At 33.7% G+C, this 23,003-nt stretch overlaps 1 protein-coding gene across 1 annotated transcript in view; it reads left to right on the plus strand.

Annotated features, from left to right (window-relative positions):
• Positions 1 to 18,984, plus strand: part of LOC145297683 (putative serine protease F56F10.1) — a 121,049-nt gene extending 102,065 nt beyond the window's left edge. Inside the window, exons 8-10 of the mRNA XM_080143877.1 lie at positions 9,457 to 9,550; positions 14,016 to 14,224; positions 18,442 to 18,984. Of these exons, the coding sequence (XP_080000003.1) occupies positions 9,457 to 9,550; positions 14,016 to 14,224; positions 18,442 to 18,551 (413 nt within the window). The 3' untranslated portion in view covers positions 18,552 to 18,984. The remainder of the gene's footprint in view (positions 1 to 9,456; positions 9,551 to 14,015; positions 14,225 to 18,441) is intronic.
• Positions 18,985 to 23,003: the final 4,019 nt, after the last annotated feature.

Here is a 23,003-nt window from a genome sequence, read left to right on the forward strand (position 1 = left end):
TACTACATGTCAATGTGTGGTGCAATCATTCTACGACATGTCAATGTGTGGTGCAATCATTCTACGACATGTAAATGTGTGGTGCAATCATTCTACGACATGTCAATGTGTGGTGCAATCATTCTACGACATGTCAATGTGTGGTGCAATCATTCTACGACAGGTCAATGTGTGGTGCAATCATTCTACTACATGTCAATGTGTGGTGCAATAATTCTACCACATGTCAATGTGTGGTGCAATCATTCTACGACATGTCAATGTGTGGTGAAATCATTCTACTACATGTCAATGTGTGGTGCAATCATTCTACTACATGTCAATGTGTGGTGCAATCATTCTACGACATGTCAATGTGTGGTGCAATCATTCTACGACATGTCAATGTGTGGTTCAATCATTCTACGACATGTCAATGTGTGGTGCAATCATTCTACGACATGTCAATGTGTGGTGCAATCATTCTACGACATGTCAATGTGTGGTTCAATCATTCTACGACATGTCAATGTGTGGTGCAATCATTCTACGACATGTCAATGTGTGGTGCAATCATTCTACGACATGTCAATGTGTGGTGCAATCATTCTACTACATGTCAATGTGTGGTGCAATCATTCTACGACATGTCAATGTGTGGTGCAATCATTCTACTACATGTCAATGTGTGGTGCAATCATTCTACGACATGTCAATGTGTGGTGCAATCATTCTACGACATGTCAATGTGTGGTGCAATCATTCTACGACATGTCAATGTGTGGTGCAATCATTCTACGACATGTCAATGTGTGGTGCAATCATTCTACGACATGTCAGTGTGTGGTGCAATCATTCTACTACATGTCAATGTGTGGTGCAATCATTCTACTACATGTCAATGTGTGGTGCAATCATTCTACTACATGTCAATCTGTGGTGCAATCATTCTACTACATGTCAATGTGTGGTGCAATCATTCTACTACATGTCAATGTGCGGTGCAATCATTCTACGACATGTCAATGTGTGGTGCAATCATTCTACTACATGTCAATCTGTGGTGCAATCATTCTACTACATGTCAATGTGCGGTGCAATCATTCTACTACATGTCAATGTGTGGTGCAATCATTCTACTACATGTCAATGTGCGGTGCAATCATTCTACGACATGTCAATGTGTGGTGCAATCATTCTACTACATGTCAATGTGTGGTGCAATCATTCTACTACATGTCAATGTGCGGTGCAATCATTCTACGACATGTCAATGTGTGGTGCAATCATTCTACTACATGTCAATGTGCGGTGCAATCATTCTACTACATGTCAATGTGTGGTGCAATCATTCTACTACATGTCAATGTGCAGTGCAATCATTCTACTACATGTCAATGTGTGGTGCAATCATTCTACTACATGTCAATGTGCGGTGCAATCATTCTACTACATGTCAATGTGTGGTGCAATCATTCTACGACATGTCAATGTGTGGTGCAATCATTCTACGACATGTCAATGTGTGGTGCAATCATTCTACGACATGTCAATGTCTGGTTCAATCATTCTACGACATGTCAATGTGTGGTGCAATCATTCTACGACATGTCAATGTGTGGTGCAATCATTCTACGACATGTCAATGTGTGGTGCAATCAGTCTACGACATGTCAATGTGTGGTGCAATCAGTCTACTCCATGTCAATGTGTGGTGCAATCATTCTACTACATGTCAATGTGTGGTGCAATCATTCTACTACATGTCAATGTGTGGTGCAATCATTCTACGACATGTCAATGTGTGGTGCAATCATTCTACGACATGTCAATGTGTGGTGCAATCATTCTACGACATGTCAATGTGTGGTGCAATCATTCTACGACATGTCAATGTGTGGTTCAATCATTCTACGACATGTCAATGTGTGGTGCAATCATTCTACGACATGTCAATGTGTGGTGCAATCATTCTACGACATGTAAATGTGTGGTGCAATCATACTACGACATGTCAATGTGTGGTGCAATCATTCTACGACATGTCAATGTGTGGTGCAATCATTCTACGACATGTCAATCTGTGGTGCAATCATTCTACGACATGTCAATGTGTGGTGCAATCATTCTACGACATGTCAATGTGTGGTGCAATCATTCTACGACATGTCAATGTGTGGTGCAATCATTCTACGACATGTCAATGTGTGGTGCAATCATTCTACGACATGTCAGTGTGTGGTGCAATCATTCTACTACATGTCAATGTGTGGTGCAATCATTCTACTACATGTCAATGTGTGGTGCAATCATTCTACGACATGTCAATGTGTGGTGCAATCATTCTACGACATGTCAATGTGTGGTGCAATCATTCTACTACATGTCAATGTGTGGTGCAATCATTCTTCGACATGTCAATGTGTGGTGCAATCATTCTACTACATGTCAATGTGTGCTGCAATCATTCTACTACATGTCAATGTGTGGTGCAATCATTCTACTACATGTCAATGTGTGGTGCAATCATTCTACGACATGTCAATGTGTGGTGCAATCATTCTACTACATGTCAATGTGCGGTGCAATCATTCTACTACATGTCAATCTGTGGTGCAATCATTCTACGACATGTCAATGTGTGGTGCAATCATTCTACGACATGTCAATGTGTGGTGCAATCATTCTACGACATGTCAATGTGTGGTGCAATCATTCTACTACATGTCAATGTGTGGTGCAATCATTCTACTACATGTCAATGTGCGGTGCAATCATTCTACTACATGTCAATGTGCGGTGCAATCATTCTACGACATGTCAATGTGCGGTGCAATCATTCTACTACATGTCAATGTGTGGTGCAATCATTCTACTACATGTCAATGTGCGGTGCAATCATTTTACTACATGTCAATGTGTGGTGCAATCATTCTACGACATGTCAATGTGTGGTGCAATCATTCTACGACATGTCAATGTGTGGTGCAATCATTCTACGACATGTCAATATGTGGTGCAATCATTCTACTACATGTCAATGTGTGGTGCAATCATTCTACGACATGTCAATGTGTGGTGCAATCATTCTACGACATGTCAATGTGTGGTGCAATCATTCTACGACATGTCAATGTGTGGTGCAATCATTCTACTACATGTCAATGTGCGGTGCAATCATTCTACTAAATTTCAATGTGTGGTGCAATCATTCTACTACATGTCAATGTGCGGTGCAATCATTCTACTACATGTCAATGTGCGGTGCCATCATTCTACGACATGTCAATGTGTGGTGCAATCATTCTACGACATGTCAATGTGTGGTGCAATCGTTCTACTACATGTCAATGTGCGGTGCAATCATTCTACTACATGTCAATGTGTGGTGCAATCATTCTACTACATGTCAATCTGTGGTGCAATCATTCTACTACATGTCAATGTGTGGTGCAATCATTCTACTACATGTCAATGTGCGGTGCAATCATTCTACGACATGTCAATGTGTGGTGCAATCATTCTACTACATGTCAATCTGTGGTGCAATCATTCTACTACATGTCAATGTGCGGTGCAATCATTCTACTACATGTCAATGTGCGGTGCAATCATTCTACTACATGTCAATGTGCGGTGCAATCATTCTACGACATGTCAATGTGTGGTGCAATCATTCTACTACATGTCAATGTGTGGTGCAATCATTCTACTACATGTCAATGTGCGGTGCAATCATTCTACTACATGTCAATGTGTGGTGCAATCATTCTACGACATGTCAATGTGTGGTGCAATCATTCTACGACATGTCAATGTGTGGTGCAATCATTCTACGACATGTCAATGTGTGGTGCAATCATTCTACTACATGTCAATGTGTGGTGCAATCATTCTACTACATGTCAATGTGCGGTGCAATCATTCTACTACATGTCAATGTGTGGTGCAATCATTCTACGACATGTCAATGTGTGGTGCAATCATTCTACGACATGTCAATGTGTGGTGCAATCATTCTACGACATGTCAATGTCTGGTTCAATCATTCTACTACATGTCAATCTGTGGTGCAATCATTCTACTACATGTCAATGTGTGGTGCAATCATTCTACTACATGTCAATGTGCGGTGCAATCATTCTACTACATGTCAATGTGCGGTGCAATCATTCTACTACATGTCAATGTGTGGTGCAATCATTCTACGACATGTCAATGTGTGGTGCAATCATTCTACTACATGTCAATGTGTGGTGCAATAATTCTACCACATGTCAATGTGTGGTGCAATCATTCTACGACATGTCAATGTGTGGTGCAATCATTCTACGACATGTCAATGTGTGGTGCAATCATTCTACGACATGTCAATGTGTGGTGCAATCATTCTACTACATGTCAATCTGTGGTGCAATCATTCTACGACATGTCAATGTGTGGTGCAATCATTCTACGACATGTCAATGTGTGGTGCAATCATTCTACGACATGTCAATGTGTGGTGCAATCATTCTACGACATGTCAATGTGTGGTGCAATCATTCTACTACATGTCAATCTGTGGTGCAATCATTCTACGACATGTCAATGTGTGGTGCAATCATTCTACGACATGTCAATGTGTGGTGCAATCATTCTACGACATGTCAATGTGTGGTGCAATCATTCTACTACATGTCAATGTGTGGTGCAATCATTCTACTACATGTCAATGTGTGGTGCAATCATTCTACGACATGTCAATGTGTGGTGCAATCATTCTACGACATGTCAATGTGTGGTGCAATCATTCTACTACATGTCAATGTGTGGTGCAATCATTCTACTACATGTCAATGTGTGGTGCAATCATTCTACGACATGTCAATGTGTGGTGCAATCATTCTACTACATGTCAATGTGTGGTGCAATCATTCTACGACATGTCAATGTGTGGTGCAATCATTCTACGACATGTCAATGTGTTGTGCAATCATTCTACGACATGTCAATGTGTGGTGCAATCAGTCTACGACATGTCAATGTGTGGTGCAATCATTCTACGACATGTCAATGTGTGGTGCAATCATTCTACTACATGTCAATCTGTGGTGCAATCATTCTACGACATGTCAATGTGTGGTGCAATCATTCTACGACATGTCAATGTGTGGTGCAATCATTCTACGACATGTCAATGTGTGGTGCAATCATTCTACTACATGTCAATGTGTGGTGCAATCATTCTACTACATGTCAATGTGTGGTGCAATCATTCTACTACATGTCAATGTGTGGTGCAATCATTCTACTACATGTCAATGTGTGGTGCAATCATTCTACGACATGTCAATGTGTGGTGCAATCATTCTACGACATGTCAATGTGTGGTGCAATCATTCTACGACATGTCAATGTGTGGTGCAATCATTCTACGACATGTCAATGTGTGGTGCAATCATTCTACTACATGTCAATGTGTGGTGCAATCATTCTACGACATGTCAATGTGTGGTGCAATCATTCTACGACATGTCAATGTGTGGTGCAATCATTCTACGACATGTCAATGTGTGGTGCAATCATTCTACGACATGTCAATGTGTGGTGCAATCATTCTACGACATGTCAATGTGTGGTGCAATCATTCTACGACATGTCAATGTGTGGTGCAATCATTCTACGACATGTCAAAGTGTGGTGCAATCATTCTACTACATGTCAATGTGTGGTGCAATCATTCTACTTCATGTCAATGTGTGGTGCAATCATTCTACGACATGTCAATGTGTGGTGCAATCATTCTACGACATGTCAATGTGTGGTGCAATCATTCTACGACATGTCAATGTGTGGTGCAATCATTCTACGACATGTCAATGTGTGGTGCAATCATTCTACGACATGTCAATGTGTGGTGCAATCATTCTACGACATGTCAATGTGTGGTGCAATCATTCTACGACATGTCAATGTGTGGTGCAATCATTCTACGACATGTCAATATGTGGTGCAATCATTCTACTACATGTCAATGTGTGGTGCAATCATTCTACTACATGTCAATGTGTGGTGCAATCATTCTACGACATGTCAATGTGTGGTGCAATCATTCTACGACATGTCAATGTGTGGTGCAATCATTCTACGACATGTCAATGTGTGGTGCAATCATTCTACGACATTTCAATGTGTGGTGCAATCATTCTACGACATGTCAATGTGTGGTGCAATCATTCTACGACATGTCAATGTGTGGTGCAATCATTCTACGACATGTCAATGTGTGGTGCAATCATTCTACGACATGTCAATGTGTGGTGCAATCATTCTACGACATGTCAATGTGTGGTGCAATCATTCTACGACATGTCAATGTGTGGTGCAATCATTCTACGACATGTCAATGTGTGGTGCAATCCTTCTACGACATGTCAATGTGTGGTGCAATCATTCTACGACATGTCAATGTGTGGTGCAATCATTCTACGACATGTCAATGTGTGGTGCAATCATTCTACTACATGTCAATGTGTGGTGCAATCATTCTACGACATGTCAATGTGTGGTGCAATCATTCTACATATGTCAATGTGTGGTGCAATCATTCTACGAAATGTCAATGTGTGGTGCAATCATTCTACGACATGTCAATGTGTGGTGCAATCATTCTACGACATGTCAATGTGTGGTGCAATCATTCTACGACATGTCAATGTGTGGTGCAATCATTCTACTACATGTCAATGTGTGGTGCAATCATTCTACGACATGTCAATGTGTTGTGCAATCATTCTACGACATGTCAATGTGTGGTGCAATCATTCTACTACATGTCAATGTGTGGTGCAATCATTCTACGACATGTCAATGTGTGGTGCAATCATTCTACGACATGTCAATGTGTGGTGCAATCATTCTACGACATGTCAATGTGTGGTGCAATCATTCTACTACATGTCAATGTGTGGTGCAATCATTCTACTACATGTCAATGTGTGGTGCAATCATTCTACTACATGTCAATGTGTGGTGCAATCATTCTACTACATGTCAATGTGTGGTGCAATCATTCTACGACATGTCAATGTGTGGTGCAATCATTCTACGACATGTAAATGTGTGGTGCAATCATTCTACTACATGTCAATGTGTGGTGCAATCATTCTAAGACATGTCAATGTGTGGTGCAATCATTCTACGACATGTCAATGTGTTGTGCAATCATTCTACGACATGTCAATGTGTGGTGCAATCATTCTACGACATGTCAATGTGTGGTGCAATCATTCTACGACATGTCAATGTGTGGTGCAATCATTCTACTACATGTCAATGTGTGGTGCAATCATTCTACTACATGTCAATGTGTGGTGCAATCATTCTACGACATGTCAATGTGTGGTGCAATCATTCTACTACATGTCAATGTGTGGTGCAATCATTCTACGACATGTCAATGTGTGGTGCAATCATTCTACGACATGTCAATGTGTGGTGCAATCATTCTACGACATGTCAATGTGCGGTGCAATCATTCTACTACATGTCAATGTGTGGTGCAATCATTCTACTACATGTCAATGTGCGGTGCAATCATTCTACTACATGTCAATGTGTGGTGCAATCATTCTACGACATGTCAATGTGTGGTGCAATCATTCTACTACATTTCAATGTGTGGTGCAATCATTCTACGACATGTCAATGTGTGGTGCAATCATTCTACTACATGTCAATGTGTGGTGCAATCATTCTACGACATGTCAATGTGTGGTGCAATCATTCTAGCACATTCTGATAAACAAAAGAAAACTAAAAAACTTACTTATGATAGGATTCGTTTACATTTACCAACAATACATCAAATATGCATTTGTGTCAAATTTTCTCTGCATGCGTTTAATGAAAGACACTCACATTCATGGAAATATACTCCAATGATTTTGTCTTAAAAGTATGTCAAACAAAATTAGTCTGGATGGAGGAGCAATTAACAATGATGTCATATCAACATTCTAACGAAAAAAAAATGGAAGTCAGCTTATCTTTCTAGTCTTTTATATTGGTGATCACATAATTTAATCAGCCAATAGAAGGTTGTCACATGATCACTTACTCAATGCTTAATTTAATTTGTTTTTTAAATACACTGCTTACTTTATAAAAAATTATTTATTATATTGTTAGTTGTTTTTCAATGCCATATAAATTTTTATATCATTTTATGTAAATGTATGACACTGAAAAACCACTTATAATGTCAATTAGTTATTTTTCAAGGTATATGGGAGCAGGTGCTTTGATTGTATGACTACAAATGAATGAGAGGTCTTGAGTTAGTAGATGCAGAACAGTTGAGATAGCAGGGTTATTTGGCAAGGATTGTCCAAGGGAAATATTGGAGGAAGTGATAAGGATGGGCTTCAGAAGAAGAGAGACATAACTCGACCTAGTCGGAGATTTTGGAAGTCAATTTCTGAAAGCTGTCCAACATAAAGCAGGTGTTTAACCAAACATTATTATTATTATTATTATTATTATGAAATCATCATTTATTTTTCTCAACAGTGCTACAATATATAACAGGCTATGTTGATGGTGCCAATTCCAAACTATGTTCAATTACACACTAATATTGGTATGAGAATTTTTGTTAAGAGTATATACCCTTGTATTTTTTTACAGGCAGTTTTCACTGCATTTCTAAACGAATCTGTAAAGATATTGCAGCAATTTTTATGCTATCAACTAACAAATTGTCTTGTCAATTTTTGTCATAAAGGTTTTTCTCAAAATATAATGCACATAATTTCTCATTTTAAATAAATAAAAATAATGTGCTCAATTTGTTGACAACTTTTAAAAAATTGTTTTTTTTTTTAATGAATTTCCAAATACAGTTTGCATTACTTTGTGTTTGTCTATTGTGATTTTGGCATTTCCTATGATATCGACATCATTTTAGCTTTGGCATTTCCTATGATATCGACATCATTTTAGCTTTGGCATTTCCTATGATATCGACATCATTTTAGCTTTGGCATTTCCTATGATATCGACATAATTTTAGCTTTGGCATTTCCTATGATATCAACATCATTTTAGCTTTGGCATTTCCTATGATATCAACATCATTTTAGCTTTGGCATTTCCTATGATATCAACATCATTTTAGCTTTGGCATTTCCTATGATATCAACATCATTTTAGCTTTGGCATTTCCTATGATATCAACATCATTTTAGCTTTGGCATTTCCTATGATATCAACATCATTTTAGCTTTGGCATTTCCTATGATATCAACATCATTTTAGCTTTGGCATTTCCTATGATATCGACATCATTTTAGCTGCTGACAAAAATGTCAAACTGAACTGAAACATTATTGCATACACACTTCTATTGCACACATGCATCCTCATGCAGACATACACACCAAATATAAACACAGCATATGCAATGCATAAATCCTTCTGTTTCGTTTGTTTTAGGACGGCAATGGTTATATCAGACATGTACAGAATTTGGATATTTTCAATCCTCAGATTCAGACACGCAACCATTTGGACATAAATTTCCAGTTGAGTAAGTATTTATCACATTTTATTTATCATATTTTATTTATCACATTTTATTATCACATTTTATTATCACATTTTTTTTATCACATTTTTTTTATCACATTTTATTATCACATTTTTTTTATCACATTTTTTTATCACATTTTATTTATCACATTTTTTTATGACATTTTTTATCACATTTTATTTATCATATTCTATTTATCACATTTTTTTATCACATTGTTTTATCACATTTTGTTTATCACATTTTTTTATCACATTTTATTTATCACATTTTATTTATCACATTTTATTTATCACATTTTTTTATCACATTTTTTTATCACATTTTTTTATCACATTTTTTTATCACATTTTATTTATCACATTTTATTATCACATTCTATTTATCACATTCTATTTATCACATTTTATTTATCACATTTTATTTATCACATTCTATTTATCACATTTTTTATCACATTTTATTTATCACATTTTATTATCACATTTTATTATCACATTTTATTTATCACATTTTATTTATCACATTTTTTTATCACATTTTATTCATCACATTTTATTTATCACAGTTTTTATCACATTTTATTTATCACATTTTAGTTATCACAGTTTTTATCACATTTTATTTATCACATTTTATTTATCACATTTTTTTATCACATTTTTTATCACATTTTATTTATCACATTTTATTTATCACATTTTATTTATCACAGTTTTTATCATATTTTATTTATCACATTTTATTTATCACAGTTTTTATCACATTTTATTTATCACATTTTAGTTATCACATTTTATTTATCACATTTTATTTATCACATTTTATTCATCACATTTTTATCACATTTTTTATCACATTTTTTTATCACATTTTTTATCACATTTTTTATCACATTTTTTATCACATTTTTTTATCATATTTTATTTATCACATTTTTTTATCATATTTTATTTATCACATTTTATTTATCACATTTTATTTATCACATTTTTTATCACATTTTTTATCACATTTTTTATCACATTTTTTTATCATATTTTATTTATCACATTTTTTTATCATATTTTATTTATCACATTTTATTTATCACATTTTATTTATCACATTTTTTATCACATTTTTTTATCACATTTTTTATCACATTTTTTTATCACATTTTTTATCATATTTTATTTATCATATTTTATTTATCATATTTTTTTATCACATTTTATTCATCATATTTTATTTATCACATTTTTTATCACATTTTAGTTATCACATTTTATTTATCACATTTTATTTATCACATTTTATTTATCACATTTTTTATCACGTTTTATTCATCACGTTTTATTCATCACATTTTATTCATCACATTTTATTCATCACATTCTATTTATCACATTTTATTTATCACATTTTATTTATCACATTTTATTTATCACATTTTATTTATCACATTTTCATGAATGCTTGAATTTTGATTTAATTTTGTTCTTCTCGTTAACTAATCATTTGACTCGTTACCAAGGCTTAATTCATTAATATTTATTTCTATTTATTTGAGGAGAGTAGAAAGTGGACATTGGGTTTATTTCTGTCTGCTCCTGCTTTCCTTATTTTGTCCTTTAGTCCTCACATTCTATGAGCGATGTTTCTGACAAAAGAGGAAGAATTGTTGTTTTCTTGGTCAGAATCCATCCATCATACATGATGGATAGTTTTTGACCTTGAAGTATTTTTTTCTTAACTCCTTACATCAAGTGATTTCATGCCTTGTCTGGAGCGATTTCCACAAAAGATCCTAGTTATTAATTTATCAAAACTTTACATAAAATATGTTCATTTTAGAAATAACTCAAAATTTATGTAATAACAGGATTTTGATAAAATTTTGCAAACTTTTAAGAAATGCTTAAAATAAATATCCATTGCCACATGTGAAAGAGAATGAGACACTCTTTTTTTTTCTGATTGTAAACTTTAGTTTTTATTTATTTTCTTTTTTGTTGTATACCATCAAATATTTTTATGGGATGTATGTTTAGAGAATTACTAGTTTCATCACAATAAACAAATAACAAAATCTATTAATAGAAATGCAAATTAAATTAAAACCAATTAAAATATTACTTCAATTAAATTAAACACCAATGAAAATATTACTTCAATTAAATTAAACATCAATTAAAATATTATTTAAATTAAACATCAATTAAAATATTACTTGAATTTCCTTACGATTCTGTGTTTTTAAGATGAGAATTGATGATTCATATTATTTGGACTCTTCGGACTACTATTCTCAGCTTGAGTTTTATTTTCAATAGGTTTTGGTTGATGTAACCTCCAACCTTCTTTAGGTGTATCTTGTCAAACTCGGGAATGTTTGTTGACCTTGGGAATTTTTTTCACAGAATTCTAAACGAAGCCCTTTATCATTTATCAGGAGTTGTATATTCTTGTTCTGTCAGCTATGACTGGATAGAAGTCTTAAGTAATTTGTAATTGTATCTTTGGGTTGTCTACACTGAGGATTGATAATATGGACCCCTGGTACAATGGATAGAATACTTGGTAAAATTCAGTTGTAAAAGTTACATTCTGAAGATTGAAGGTTCAATCCTAACTGTATCCTTTAAAACTTCCCAAAACTGGTTAAGACTATACCTGATGTTCCTTATTTATAAGCACACCTGAACATTCACTTTTGATGGGTTGTAATGTATCTGAGCATTTTATCCAATGGTTTCTTCTTCTTCGTCAGTAGTAGTAGTAGTAGTAGTAGTAGTATAATATGAAAGATGTAGTAAGATGATTATTGTATGGAGTTTTTTGTTGTAGTTTTTGATTATTATTGGAAAGGCCTTATTGTTTTGTTGTAATTGGTTAATCTTTTGATTTTAACATTTTTTATAAAATTATTTCAACATTTTCAACATATACAAAAAAAAACTGACTGCAAAAAATATTTTTTTGAAAATTGTGTTTTCTCCTCTTTGTCACAAAATGTCAATTTTGTTTGCAAATATTTACCATTTAATTCATTAGTTTTTTTTTTCTCAAAATCTACCAAAAGTTTAAATTTATGAAACAAATGCTGGTGACTTTCAGTAAAAACTGACTTTCTTCCTAAGAAAAATATCCTCCAAATTATCAAAAATTGCAACTTTTCACAAATATCTAAAACTACTCTTTTTTGTTTTTTTCAAATCAAACAAAAATTGTAATGAAAGGTTGTTTACATTTAGTCGTGATTGCAGGGAGATAATTTCCTACTTTGTACTTTTTTTTTTACTAATTTTCTGTTTCACTAAGGTAAAGAACAAGTATGAAAATGTCAACAAAATATAGTGATCTTTAAACTTTAAAAAATATTGACTTGATGATTACCGATTTATTTTTGATGAAATAACAAACGTCTCAAAAATGTAACACTTCACACACACATATGTTGTTTTGTTTTCATGATTTCTATTCTGCTGAGAGTTTTCTTGTACTGGAAATTATAGCATTTTAAAATCTATATATCTATAAAAGTGAGAATGTGTGCATGTGTGTGTGTGAGGATACTTCTTAACGTAAATACTCAACGAATTTTTATCTACAGACTTGAAATTTGATATATAGAATATTCAGACATGTGGAAAACATTTTAATCAGTTTTCATCCATAAAAAAGGGCTGCTAAGGGCTCCAAATTGAAAAAAATGTTACTTGAGAGTCCTCGTTTTTTTTTTTTTTTTGTCAACTGTTTCACAAATGTATGTGCATGGCTGTGAAACATGACAGCTTTTTTATGTTATTGATAAGTAGGTTTGAAAACACTTTGGAGACGTGTTAAGCTGGCCTAATGGTTATTGTATGTGAGGTTTTGGTTTCTATCTCAATTCAACTTTTTTTTTACTTACAAGAAGTGAATTGTTTAAAAAAAATATATAATACTTGCATGCTCACGTTTCAGTTTCTTTCCGTTTTTTTTACTTCATTTTTTTAAAGGAATTTAATGTTACGTTTAATACCGGGTAATGCTGGGTACACCTATATTTGAATGATGTGAATATGCGTCTGTGTGCACAGGTTGTGATTGTTTGCTTGTCATGCAATCCAAAGTTGCAGTGTCAATTTGGCCTCGGTCAATGTTGCAACTAAAAAATTCTCTGTCCAAATAAAATTGCAGCATGTATAAAACAAGCAAGAAACTTTTATTCTCTTGGAGGTATAATGATGTTTGCTTCCCTCTACTGAATTACAGATTTGCTAATGGAAATTCTTAACCAAATCAAATTATAGAAAGCTCAACTGTGTGCATCAACTAAACTGGCAACTGCCTAATGAATTTACATCATTAGTCGTTCACTTTTGGGTGTACACCAGCAGAACTACTATAATGATAAAAATGAAGATAAAAATTTAAAAACTCTGCCCAAATGTAAATAAAATGATGTAAAATGTTGGAAATTTAAATCTTTATTTAGTTTTTCAGTTCAAATCTGCATGGACGTGTTTGGAAAAAAATTTAATGTAAGTTTCATCAAACAAGGAATTGAGTGGACAAATTCCAATTATGGTGGTCTAAAACTATCTGAAAGTAAAATTGTTTTACCAAACGGATCCATTGATCCATGGCATGCACTTGGTGTGCTCAAAAGTTTATCAAATGATACAGTAGCCATCTTTATCAATGGTAAGTCTTTCTCTCCCAGAAGAGATGTTTTTCTGTTTTTGCTTTTATTTTTCACTTTTCCTTGTTCTTTCATTCCCCTTTTTTTTCCTTGCTTTTTAGCTGTCCTCATTTTCCTTATGAGAAACTGTTTTTTGTTTGTTAAATTATTTGTTCAAATTTAAACATTTTTTAACATCTGCACCTATGACTGAATCTCCAGTGCAGATTTGTATTTATTTTAAAACGATTTCTCATGAAGTAAAATTATTAGTTGAACATCATTTTCTTCCATTCTTTCATCTTTTATTATTATTTTTTTTAAACTGAGCTTCATAGAGAAGTAAGAATGCAACCCCCTCCAAATACTCTGAATTAAATCATTAAATTTATATTTTTTTTTTAACTATTATTTTGAATCAATCTTCTTTTTTTTTAGTTTTCTACATCAAACCATTTAAAGAATTTATTTTCAATGGTTCGTATCATGTATGTCATGCTATTTAGCAGCATGACATACATGACTTAAAATAAAATCATAGGTTCCCCTAATTTTTTTTTTCACTTCCAATGTAAAGATTATGTTTTCGGCTGAGTTTATCACTATCACTTAACCAGTTATCACTAAAGTTAATTAAAATATCAGTCTAAATTTAAACTGATTTTTGGATATCTAAGTCAAAGGTACAGGGCAAGGAAAAGTTTGTTACACTTTAAGGATACGTGGTTGAGCTTCTATAAATTAATTTATAGTTGCACCCCTGTATATTAATTTGTAGTTGAACATGTAACATGGAATAATAAAAGTAAATCTCTTTTAAAAACAACAAAAAAGTTTATTTCAGCAGTTGAAAGTTGGACAGAATCTGAGTAAAAAAAAGAAAGAATTGAAAGTTAGTTAGGCTGTCTGTGGTTGGTCAGCAGTTAACTTCAGCGAAGATTGCTGATATTGAAGTGTCTAGTGGATGGGGAAAAGAGAGAGAGAGAGAAAAAATCTTGGAAAAAAGCAAGCAGCAATTGTACAAAAGAGTACTAAGACTCAATAAAGCTCATTATATATATATTTATAGTCTTACATAGTTTTTTGAGCCAATGTACTGATTGACCGATACATGTGGTGACCTTATTGTCTTTTGGTAGTATATTCACTTCTACTAGTGTATGAGTATGTTGATGTGTAGGGGAAATATGTGAGTCTTGCGTTTCTTAGTCTTTTCACCCTATCACTAGATACAGTCTCCTTTTTACCACTAATGTCTAGAGTGAAAAGTTTGTCAGTGCGTAAAAGCACATGATAAGGACCAGTACAAGGTAGAGTGAGAGAGCCTTTCATGGCGTCCTTTCTCAAAAAAAAATGAGTCTACAATGAAATGTCTTTCAGGACTGAAGATTTGATACTCTGTTTCTTAGGGTGCATTGGTGGGAATTTACTAAAATAAGCTTGCAGTCTGTTTATGTACAGAGCTGAATCTGTTGCTGTTAAATCTAGCAGAGTCAATATCTCACCCAACAATGATAAAGGTACTCCATAAACAAGTTCGACTTTTGGGTATGTTGGCTGAACTCACAGGTATCTGATGATTAACCTTAATCAAATCTAGTTTGGAAAAGGTTTTACAACTATGCACAGAGGAAGCAAAGTCTTGTATATGTGGGATTGAGTAATGATCAGATACTGTCATGGCATTCAGTTGTCGGTAGTCCCCATTTGGACGCCAATCTCCAGGATGCTTCAAGACCATAAGCAAAAGAGAAATCCATGGACTGGATGAGAGGTGTATGATTCCCAGTTTCAGCATCTGATTAAACTCTGCCTTCACTGCTTTTAGTTTTTCTGCAGCGGTGAGGGTGTGAGAACAGAGAGACCTGTGGTTTAAATGTGTTGAGTTGATGTGTGAGTTAGTTTGTTCACAATAAAATTCAAGTTTGTTAACTCCAGGTAAAAGTGTAACGACATCTGGTAGCATCAATTAAAAATACCAAGCTGATAGATGAGGCATTTGATTTCAAACCCAGGCTGAAAAGTTTTGGATTAGTATCTATCAGCCAACGTCTATGCATATCCACTAAGAAGTGGAAGTGGTGAAAAAAGTCTGAGCCTAGAATGGGGTAGGGTAAATCCGCAACAGTAAAGAACCACATAAAGTTTCTATGTAATTACAAGTCAAGAGAATGAGAAGCCATACATTGAAATAGGGAAGTGATTGCAGTGATAAATGACATTAGCGATAAGGAGATTCAGTGGCCAAATACTGCAAGCTGCTCCTGCGTCAACCCAACAATGTGCTAGGGATTGGGAGTCTGTAATCAAATAGGCACGGTTGTTATGTAAATTCTGTGGAGAGTGTGCTCTCTCCAGACCTTAGTTTCCCTAGTTTGAAAACAATCAAGGCTTTTTGCATCTCTTTGTTTCCATACCAAAGTAACTATGGTAGAAACGCATTCCCAGCTTGTTCAAGTTTTTCAATTTTTTTTTCTATATTGTTTCTGATATAATCTAATAAAAATTCTGGTGATGTGCCGATCGTATATAAGTTGCTACATGTGCATGTATAATTTTTTTGTCAGGGTTATTTATGTTAAGGGGATACTAGTGCTTTGAGTCTGTCTGGACACTTACCATTAAAGTACTTGAAAACAGGCACAGGGATGCCACATTTTGGTGATGAGACAGATGTTGGAGTTTGACCAACAGTGCAAGAGTGATTTTAAAATATTTAGGTTATCAAAGCTCTTATCTGAAGCAAAGATGCTGATCTGGATGTTCCGATGAGTATTGTTGCATGAGGTGATGTGTTTGTAGATGGAGGAGATACATGTGTTCAAATGTTTCTAGATGCATAGGTGTAAATGTCTGGTGGTGCTACCTATGTAAGAGTTATTACACTTAGCACATTGTAGATGATGGACAACATTGATGTGTAGACATAATCCTAAATTAGAAAATGGGCAATCGATCATGAAGCAAGTTTCAGGTGTATTAGTAGTGTTTTCTGGAGAGTTGTTGTCGTAAGAAGGTACCAGTGTGAATGAGTTGAATGTCTAGGTTCTCACTATGAATGTCCTTGTGGATTGTTATCGAGGAAAGATATTTTGAGGAAGAAAGAGTGGTGTGTGCATCTTATTAATTAATTAAAAAAATGACTTTCTTTTACCATCATTTTCTAAAAGAAAGTCTTTCTTTGTCAAAAAAATTTTTTGCATGTTAAGATGAAAAAAGAAATTGCGCTAATTTCTCCGATGCCATGGTGATGACAACTGTATTTTGTGTGTGCGTGTATGTGCACAGTGAAGGAGATAAAACTCCCTTGAAAAGTCTTTGTATTAAAAAAAAATGTTCTCACCATTTTTCTGTGTTTTTTTAAAAATACTTTAAGAAGGTTTATTTTGTGCTTTTTCATATTTCATTATTCAGAAGGTTTGTGTTCTTAAAGTTGGGTCACTATTTTAGGTATGTAAGATTGCAAACCTATAAATTAATTAGTAGTCGAATACATAGGATGGACTGAAAAACAAAACATCTTTAAAAACAACGAAAAGGTTTATCTCAACGGAAGAGAGTTAGACTGTGCTCGAGTGAAGAACAGGAAGAGTAGAAAGTTCTTTGGGTGTCGTGTGTCAGCCAGCAGTTATATTCAGCAAAAACTGTCTATGCTGGAGTGTCCAGTGGATGGGGACAGGAGAGAGAGATGAGAGAGGTATTTCCTTGATACTTGCCATTTCTCTCTGCTTATCAGTAAGCATGATTCCCAAAGGGGCTAAAGAAGTTTCTTATGGGAGAGAAGATATGAATGCACTCTGCAAGCTGATTGGTCAGTATGTGAACGAATTGCTTGGTGGGAGCATTGATTTGTGGGAGAAGATAAATCTTTTATTTTATTGTGACTGTAACAACACTTTTGGAAATAACTTTGATTTTGTCTATTGTAAAGACTCATTTCTTGGCTCATATTGTAAGAAGTAAAGTCCAAATAAGACTTTGACCCATCCTTACATTGTCATGTAGTCTTTTTTTTTCCTTCTCCTACTTTTACCCTTTTGTATTTTAAATTATTTCTTTTACTTTTTTTCAGAAATAGAATTGATATTCATCATCTTTATAATCATGAACATATAAAATGAAATGAACATCATGTGTCTTCTCTTAATTCCTGTGTTTCAATATTGTTAATTCAATAATTCCATTGTTTTATTATTGCTTTATTATTGTGACATTTTTTTTGTTTCTTCTTCCCTCCTAGGTACTGCCCATTGTGCCAATATGTATCCATCCACCCCAGATGACAATCCAAATTTGACATTGGCTAGAAAACAGATCTCTCAGCTGATTGGAAAATGGTGTTGCAGTTAGTAGGCTTCATCAACGAATAAATATATGGAGGTAGCAACAGAAAATTCATTGCACTAAAAGCGTGTAAACATTGGCTAACTTTGACTAAAAAAGATTATTAAAAACATCAAAAAAGAAATTAAACAAAAATGAAAACAATGGATGCTTAAAATCAAAATGTGTAATTAAAATGTATTTTGTTTTCTAAAAAATCCCAAAATCTTGAAAAACGTTTTCTTTAAAATCAAATGGAAAAAAAATCAATTATTTCTTGGTGCCACTAGCTGTACAACTTTGGTAACAATTTTCCTCATCTAAGAAATTGTATTTTCTTCACCAAAGTATATGCCACTCATCAAATTCTTAATCACAATGATTAAAAAAATTCTCTATATTCTATTCTCTGTATTTCCTATACAATAAAAAGACTGCAGAAATTCCCCTCTGGACCAAAGTATTGTAGGTTTGCAACAACAGATACCACATACAAATTCAATACATCTACCCTAATAGCCACGATTTTATGTCTCTCACGACCACCAATTCTGACACATTTTCATTCACTCATGATGATAAAATGCTGCATTGCATCTGATGAGCAACATCATCACAATTGCACCATTTGCAGAGGAAAGCGTTCCTATTTTCTTTCTCCCATCGCTACCAGTTGACACCGGGATAAATTCTAAATTTTCCTATTCTGCTTGCACCGATATTAACTGGTTATTACATACATACACATAACATAATCTTTCCATTTTCCGATTCACAAATAATAAAGTCTCCCTAGCCAGATTCTGGCCATTCTGATTGGCTGAACTCTGACCATTCTTATATTCCAGATTAATGGTATTCACATCATAAACAAACGCTAATTTACCATTCAAATATGGCAGCACAATGATACCTATTTCTCCCCTCTCAGTAAATTGGTGTGTTTTTTTTCTTATATTATGCCGACAAAACACACCGGACGTTTACTAAACAAAACCACCTATGTACCTTTTTGTTTATACATGATTTTTTGTTATTTACATTTACTGTAACATGGCGATTCCTTACATGTTGCAGTGTCAACACTATCTAACATATCTAACATTTCTCTCTTGTATATGTATACATATATCTATATATATGTATACATATATATATATATGTATATGTATACATATATATATATATATATATATATATATATATATATATATGCACATATATATATATTGTACAAATATGGTGATAATGGTGACAGGAGGGAAGGAATAAAAAGGAATTTCTGAAAAACAAATATTTATTGCACATGTGACAAGAGTAAAAATAAAAGGAGACATGAGGACGAATACAACAGCATGCAAGAAAGAACGAACATGGATACCAGTGATAATATTAAAATTTAAACTACGGTGGGGGTGGGTGGGGGTAAATAAAATTAAAAAAAACAAATTATGAGTGTGTGGAAGGGGTATCTTAATGTGTGAACTGAGTGAAAGTCTTTGGAAGGGGACCTAACAGCATAATTAGAAATTTATGCGATACCACGAAGAAAAATTAAACTTTCAGCCTGGGAGAGGGGGAAACTAAGTTTTTACACTCACAGTTTTTTCCTTTTTTTTCTCTCCTTTTTGTTTCTTTTTCTTTTTGTTTTCACAACTTGCTAGCGATGTAGTCAGTTCAAATAATCCTTTTGGTGGGGAAAAGAGTTCAAATAGTAAATTACAGGTTTTCACAACTCGCTAGTGATGCATGCAGGGTGAGAGAATCCGTATGTGGGGAAAGAAAATTCAAATGATAAATCCACGGGTATTCCATTTTCTCCTTTTTTTATTGTCCGCATTTTGTATATCTGTATCTCTCTCATGAGGGGGAGAAGTCATCCCCCCTTCCTCTCATGAGGAGAGTGACTTCTTCTTGCCCAGTCCGCAGTTGAAGCCAAAAGAGACTGAATTCAGCTAGTATCCAAGTCTTAAATGTGGGAAGGGGAGGGCAGTATCACTTCCGACCCCTTTCCTCTTCTCTGCTTCATATTCCGGTCTAAAAATAGATTTGACGAAATCTTTTTTTCCTCGCTGCTTGGCTGATGAAATATTTCTAGCTGATGAAATATCTGCCGGTTGAACCCTTGGTTTTCCAGACCGGGTCACAATGTAGTATCCGTTCTCATTCTCAAAGACTGACTTTGATTTTAGGTTTTAAGGGAAGAATAGATTAGTGGACTCTCGCTCAGTTCAAAACAAATATTAATATTTAGCCTATTGCTGGTGAATTGGGAGAAAATGTATAACATCAAGGTGGGCATCTGTAACAATATATATATATTCTTTCCAACTCTCTTTCTCTCTCTCTATACACATATATATATATAATATTTTCTTCCCAACTATCTCTTTCTCACTCTCTCACTCTCTCTTCTTTCACTTGTTCTTCTCTCACTCCGATTATTATTTCTCTTACGTGTTTCTGTGTTGGTGTGTTCATTTTAGCAGGTGGCTCGCTACGATAAATTGCTAAAAGAAAAAAGAATTCATCTACCTAATTTATTTTCAATTCTTTTTATGCAGAAAGAAAAACAACACATTATTTTTTTAAACGAAATATTCTACATTCAGAGTAAATTGCTGTGGTCTTTTTCATTATTATGCCAACCCTAATGGACATTTTATTCCGTTTATTTACCAGCTAATTTCCCTTAATTACTTCATCCCTTTTTGTTTTTATGTGAATTTACGCTGTTTACATTTACTTTGACACAGCGATTCATTACATGTTCTGGCATCAACACTATCTAAAATGTTTTAATTTACACACTCTCTCTCACTCGTTTGCTCTTCTCTCACTCTGATTATTATTTCTCTTGCGTGTTTCTGTGTCTGTGTGTTCGACTCACTATGATAAATTGCTATCACAAAAGCAAAAAAATTCATCCACCTAATTTACATTCAGCATTTGTTTATGTATTCACAGATTGTCGAAAAAAACAACTATAAAAGATGAGGATAACAGTCCACAAATAAATAACTAAATAAATTATTTTCTTTATTAATTAACTTAAGGATATTTTTTTATAATGAAAAAAAAAACAAAACAGTTTGCCACACTAATTCCTTCTTATAAAAAACATACATTTTGTCTTTTTTTTGTGGTGGGAGTCCATTTAAACAAACTGAGCCACAGCACCGAGTGACCTGGTATGGCTAATTGATATATTTTGAAATGATTTTCATTAGAAAGAAGAAAATTATACAAATATGATTCTTCTCACTCAACTATACTTTAGGAAATATATCATAAATATATCTTAAACAAATCGATCATTATGAATTTTGGAACATAGCCTCTAAATATAAGGGTGGATAATGTCAGCTATGTTTACTTTTATGTAAAGACGGGTGTGTAAGCCATTCATGAAAACTCAGGTAAATTCTCAAAACAGATCAGTTTTGTAACACTTTTTTGTCCCTTTATGAAGATTAAAATTCTACTAAATCGTGAATCCTTATTCCAATTCTGAACAAAATTCATTACATGATTTTGATTCTAGAAGATGTCTAAAATTTAAGACTTAAGCTTAAGGGATCTTACAAAAAAATTTTGCTTAATTAGTGTCTAATGACTATGTGAGCTAAATTTTAATATAAATCCGAAATATTTGAATTTTCAAATGGGAAATTTTGGCCATATTATGCTCTCTCATAACTCTTTAGAATACCCCAAAAACTTAAATGTCTAATGCATATTAAAATTTTACAAAAACCAGAGGTATCTTAATTTTTATGATTCCTTTCCTACGGTTTTCATCAAAAACATTCAATCCAAATTTAAGGGAGATAATTCATAGCTGAATTAGAATAAGACAATCAGACATTGAAACGAATACATAATTTATGCGACTATGAACAAATAATGTAGACTGTAAAAAATGTCCCCAAAGTATCAATGTTGCAAACAGAATACGCCTTAGAAGACAACTTTTATATATTTATTAAGAAAACTTAATTAGAAACGCACGTATACATATAAAACAAATTAAAAGAAAAAAACTTGTAGAATAACTGTAAAAACTAAAATAAAAATAATAGCATTGCATTAAAATCCAAGGGAGGTAATTATTCTTATAAATGTGATTGTAGATAAATATTAAGTTCAATCTTTGCAAATGCATATTTGGTAGACAGAAAATAAATGAAAAAAAAAAAAAAAATTTGCTGAAATAGTCATTATCTTTTATGGGATTTTTGCCACTCTTCTTTCTCTTTAGTTGCAAGCAGGCAACTGCTGTGTCATCGACCCACATTGGCGAGTTCAATCACTAAATAGCCACATTAACATTAGAGAATTAAACACAAATAATACTAAAATATTGTATAACTCTAATTAAAAAATTGTAAAAATAAATTAATTTACCCTTTTATCCACTAAGCTGTAATATACTAAATTGTTATTCCTTCATATGTAATATTAAGGGAGGTAATTCAG

Source organism: Euprymna scolopes, chromosome 18 (genome assembly GCF_053919585.1).
Source record: "Euprymna scolopes isolate OS-2025 chromosome 18, ASM5391958v1, whole genome shotgun sequence".
NCBI classification, from domain to species: Eukaryota; Metazoa; Mollusca; class Cephalopoda; order Sepiida; family Sepiolidae; genus Euprymna; species Euprymna scolopes.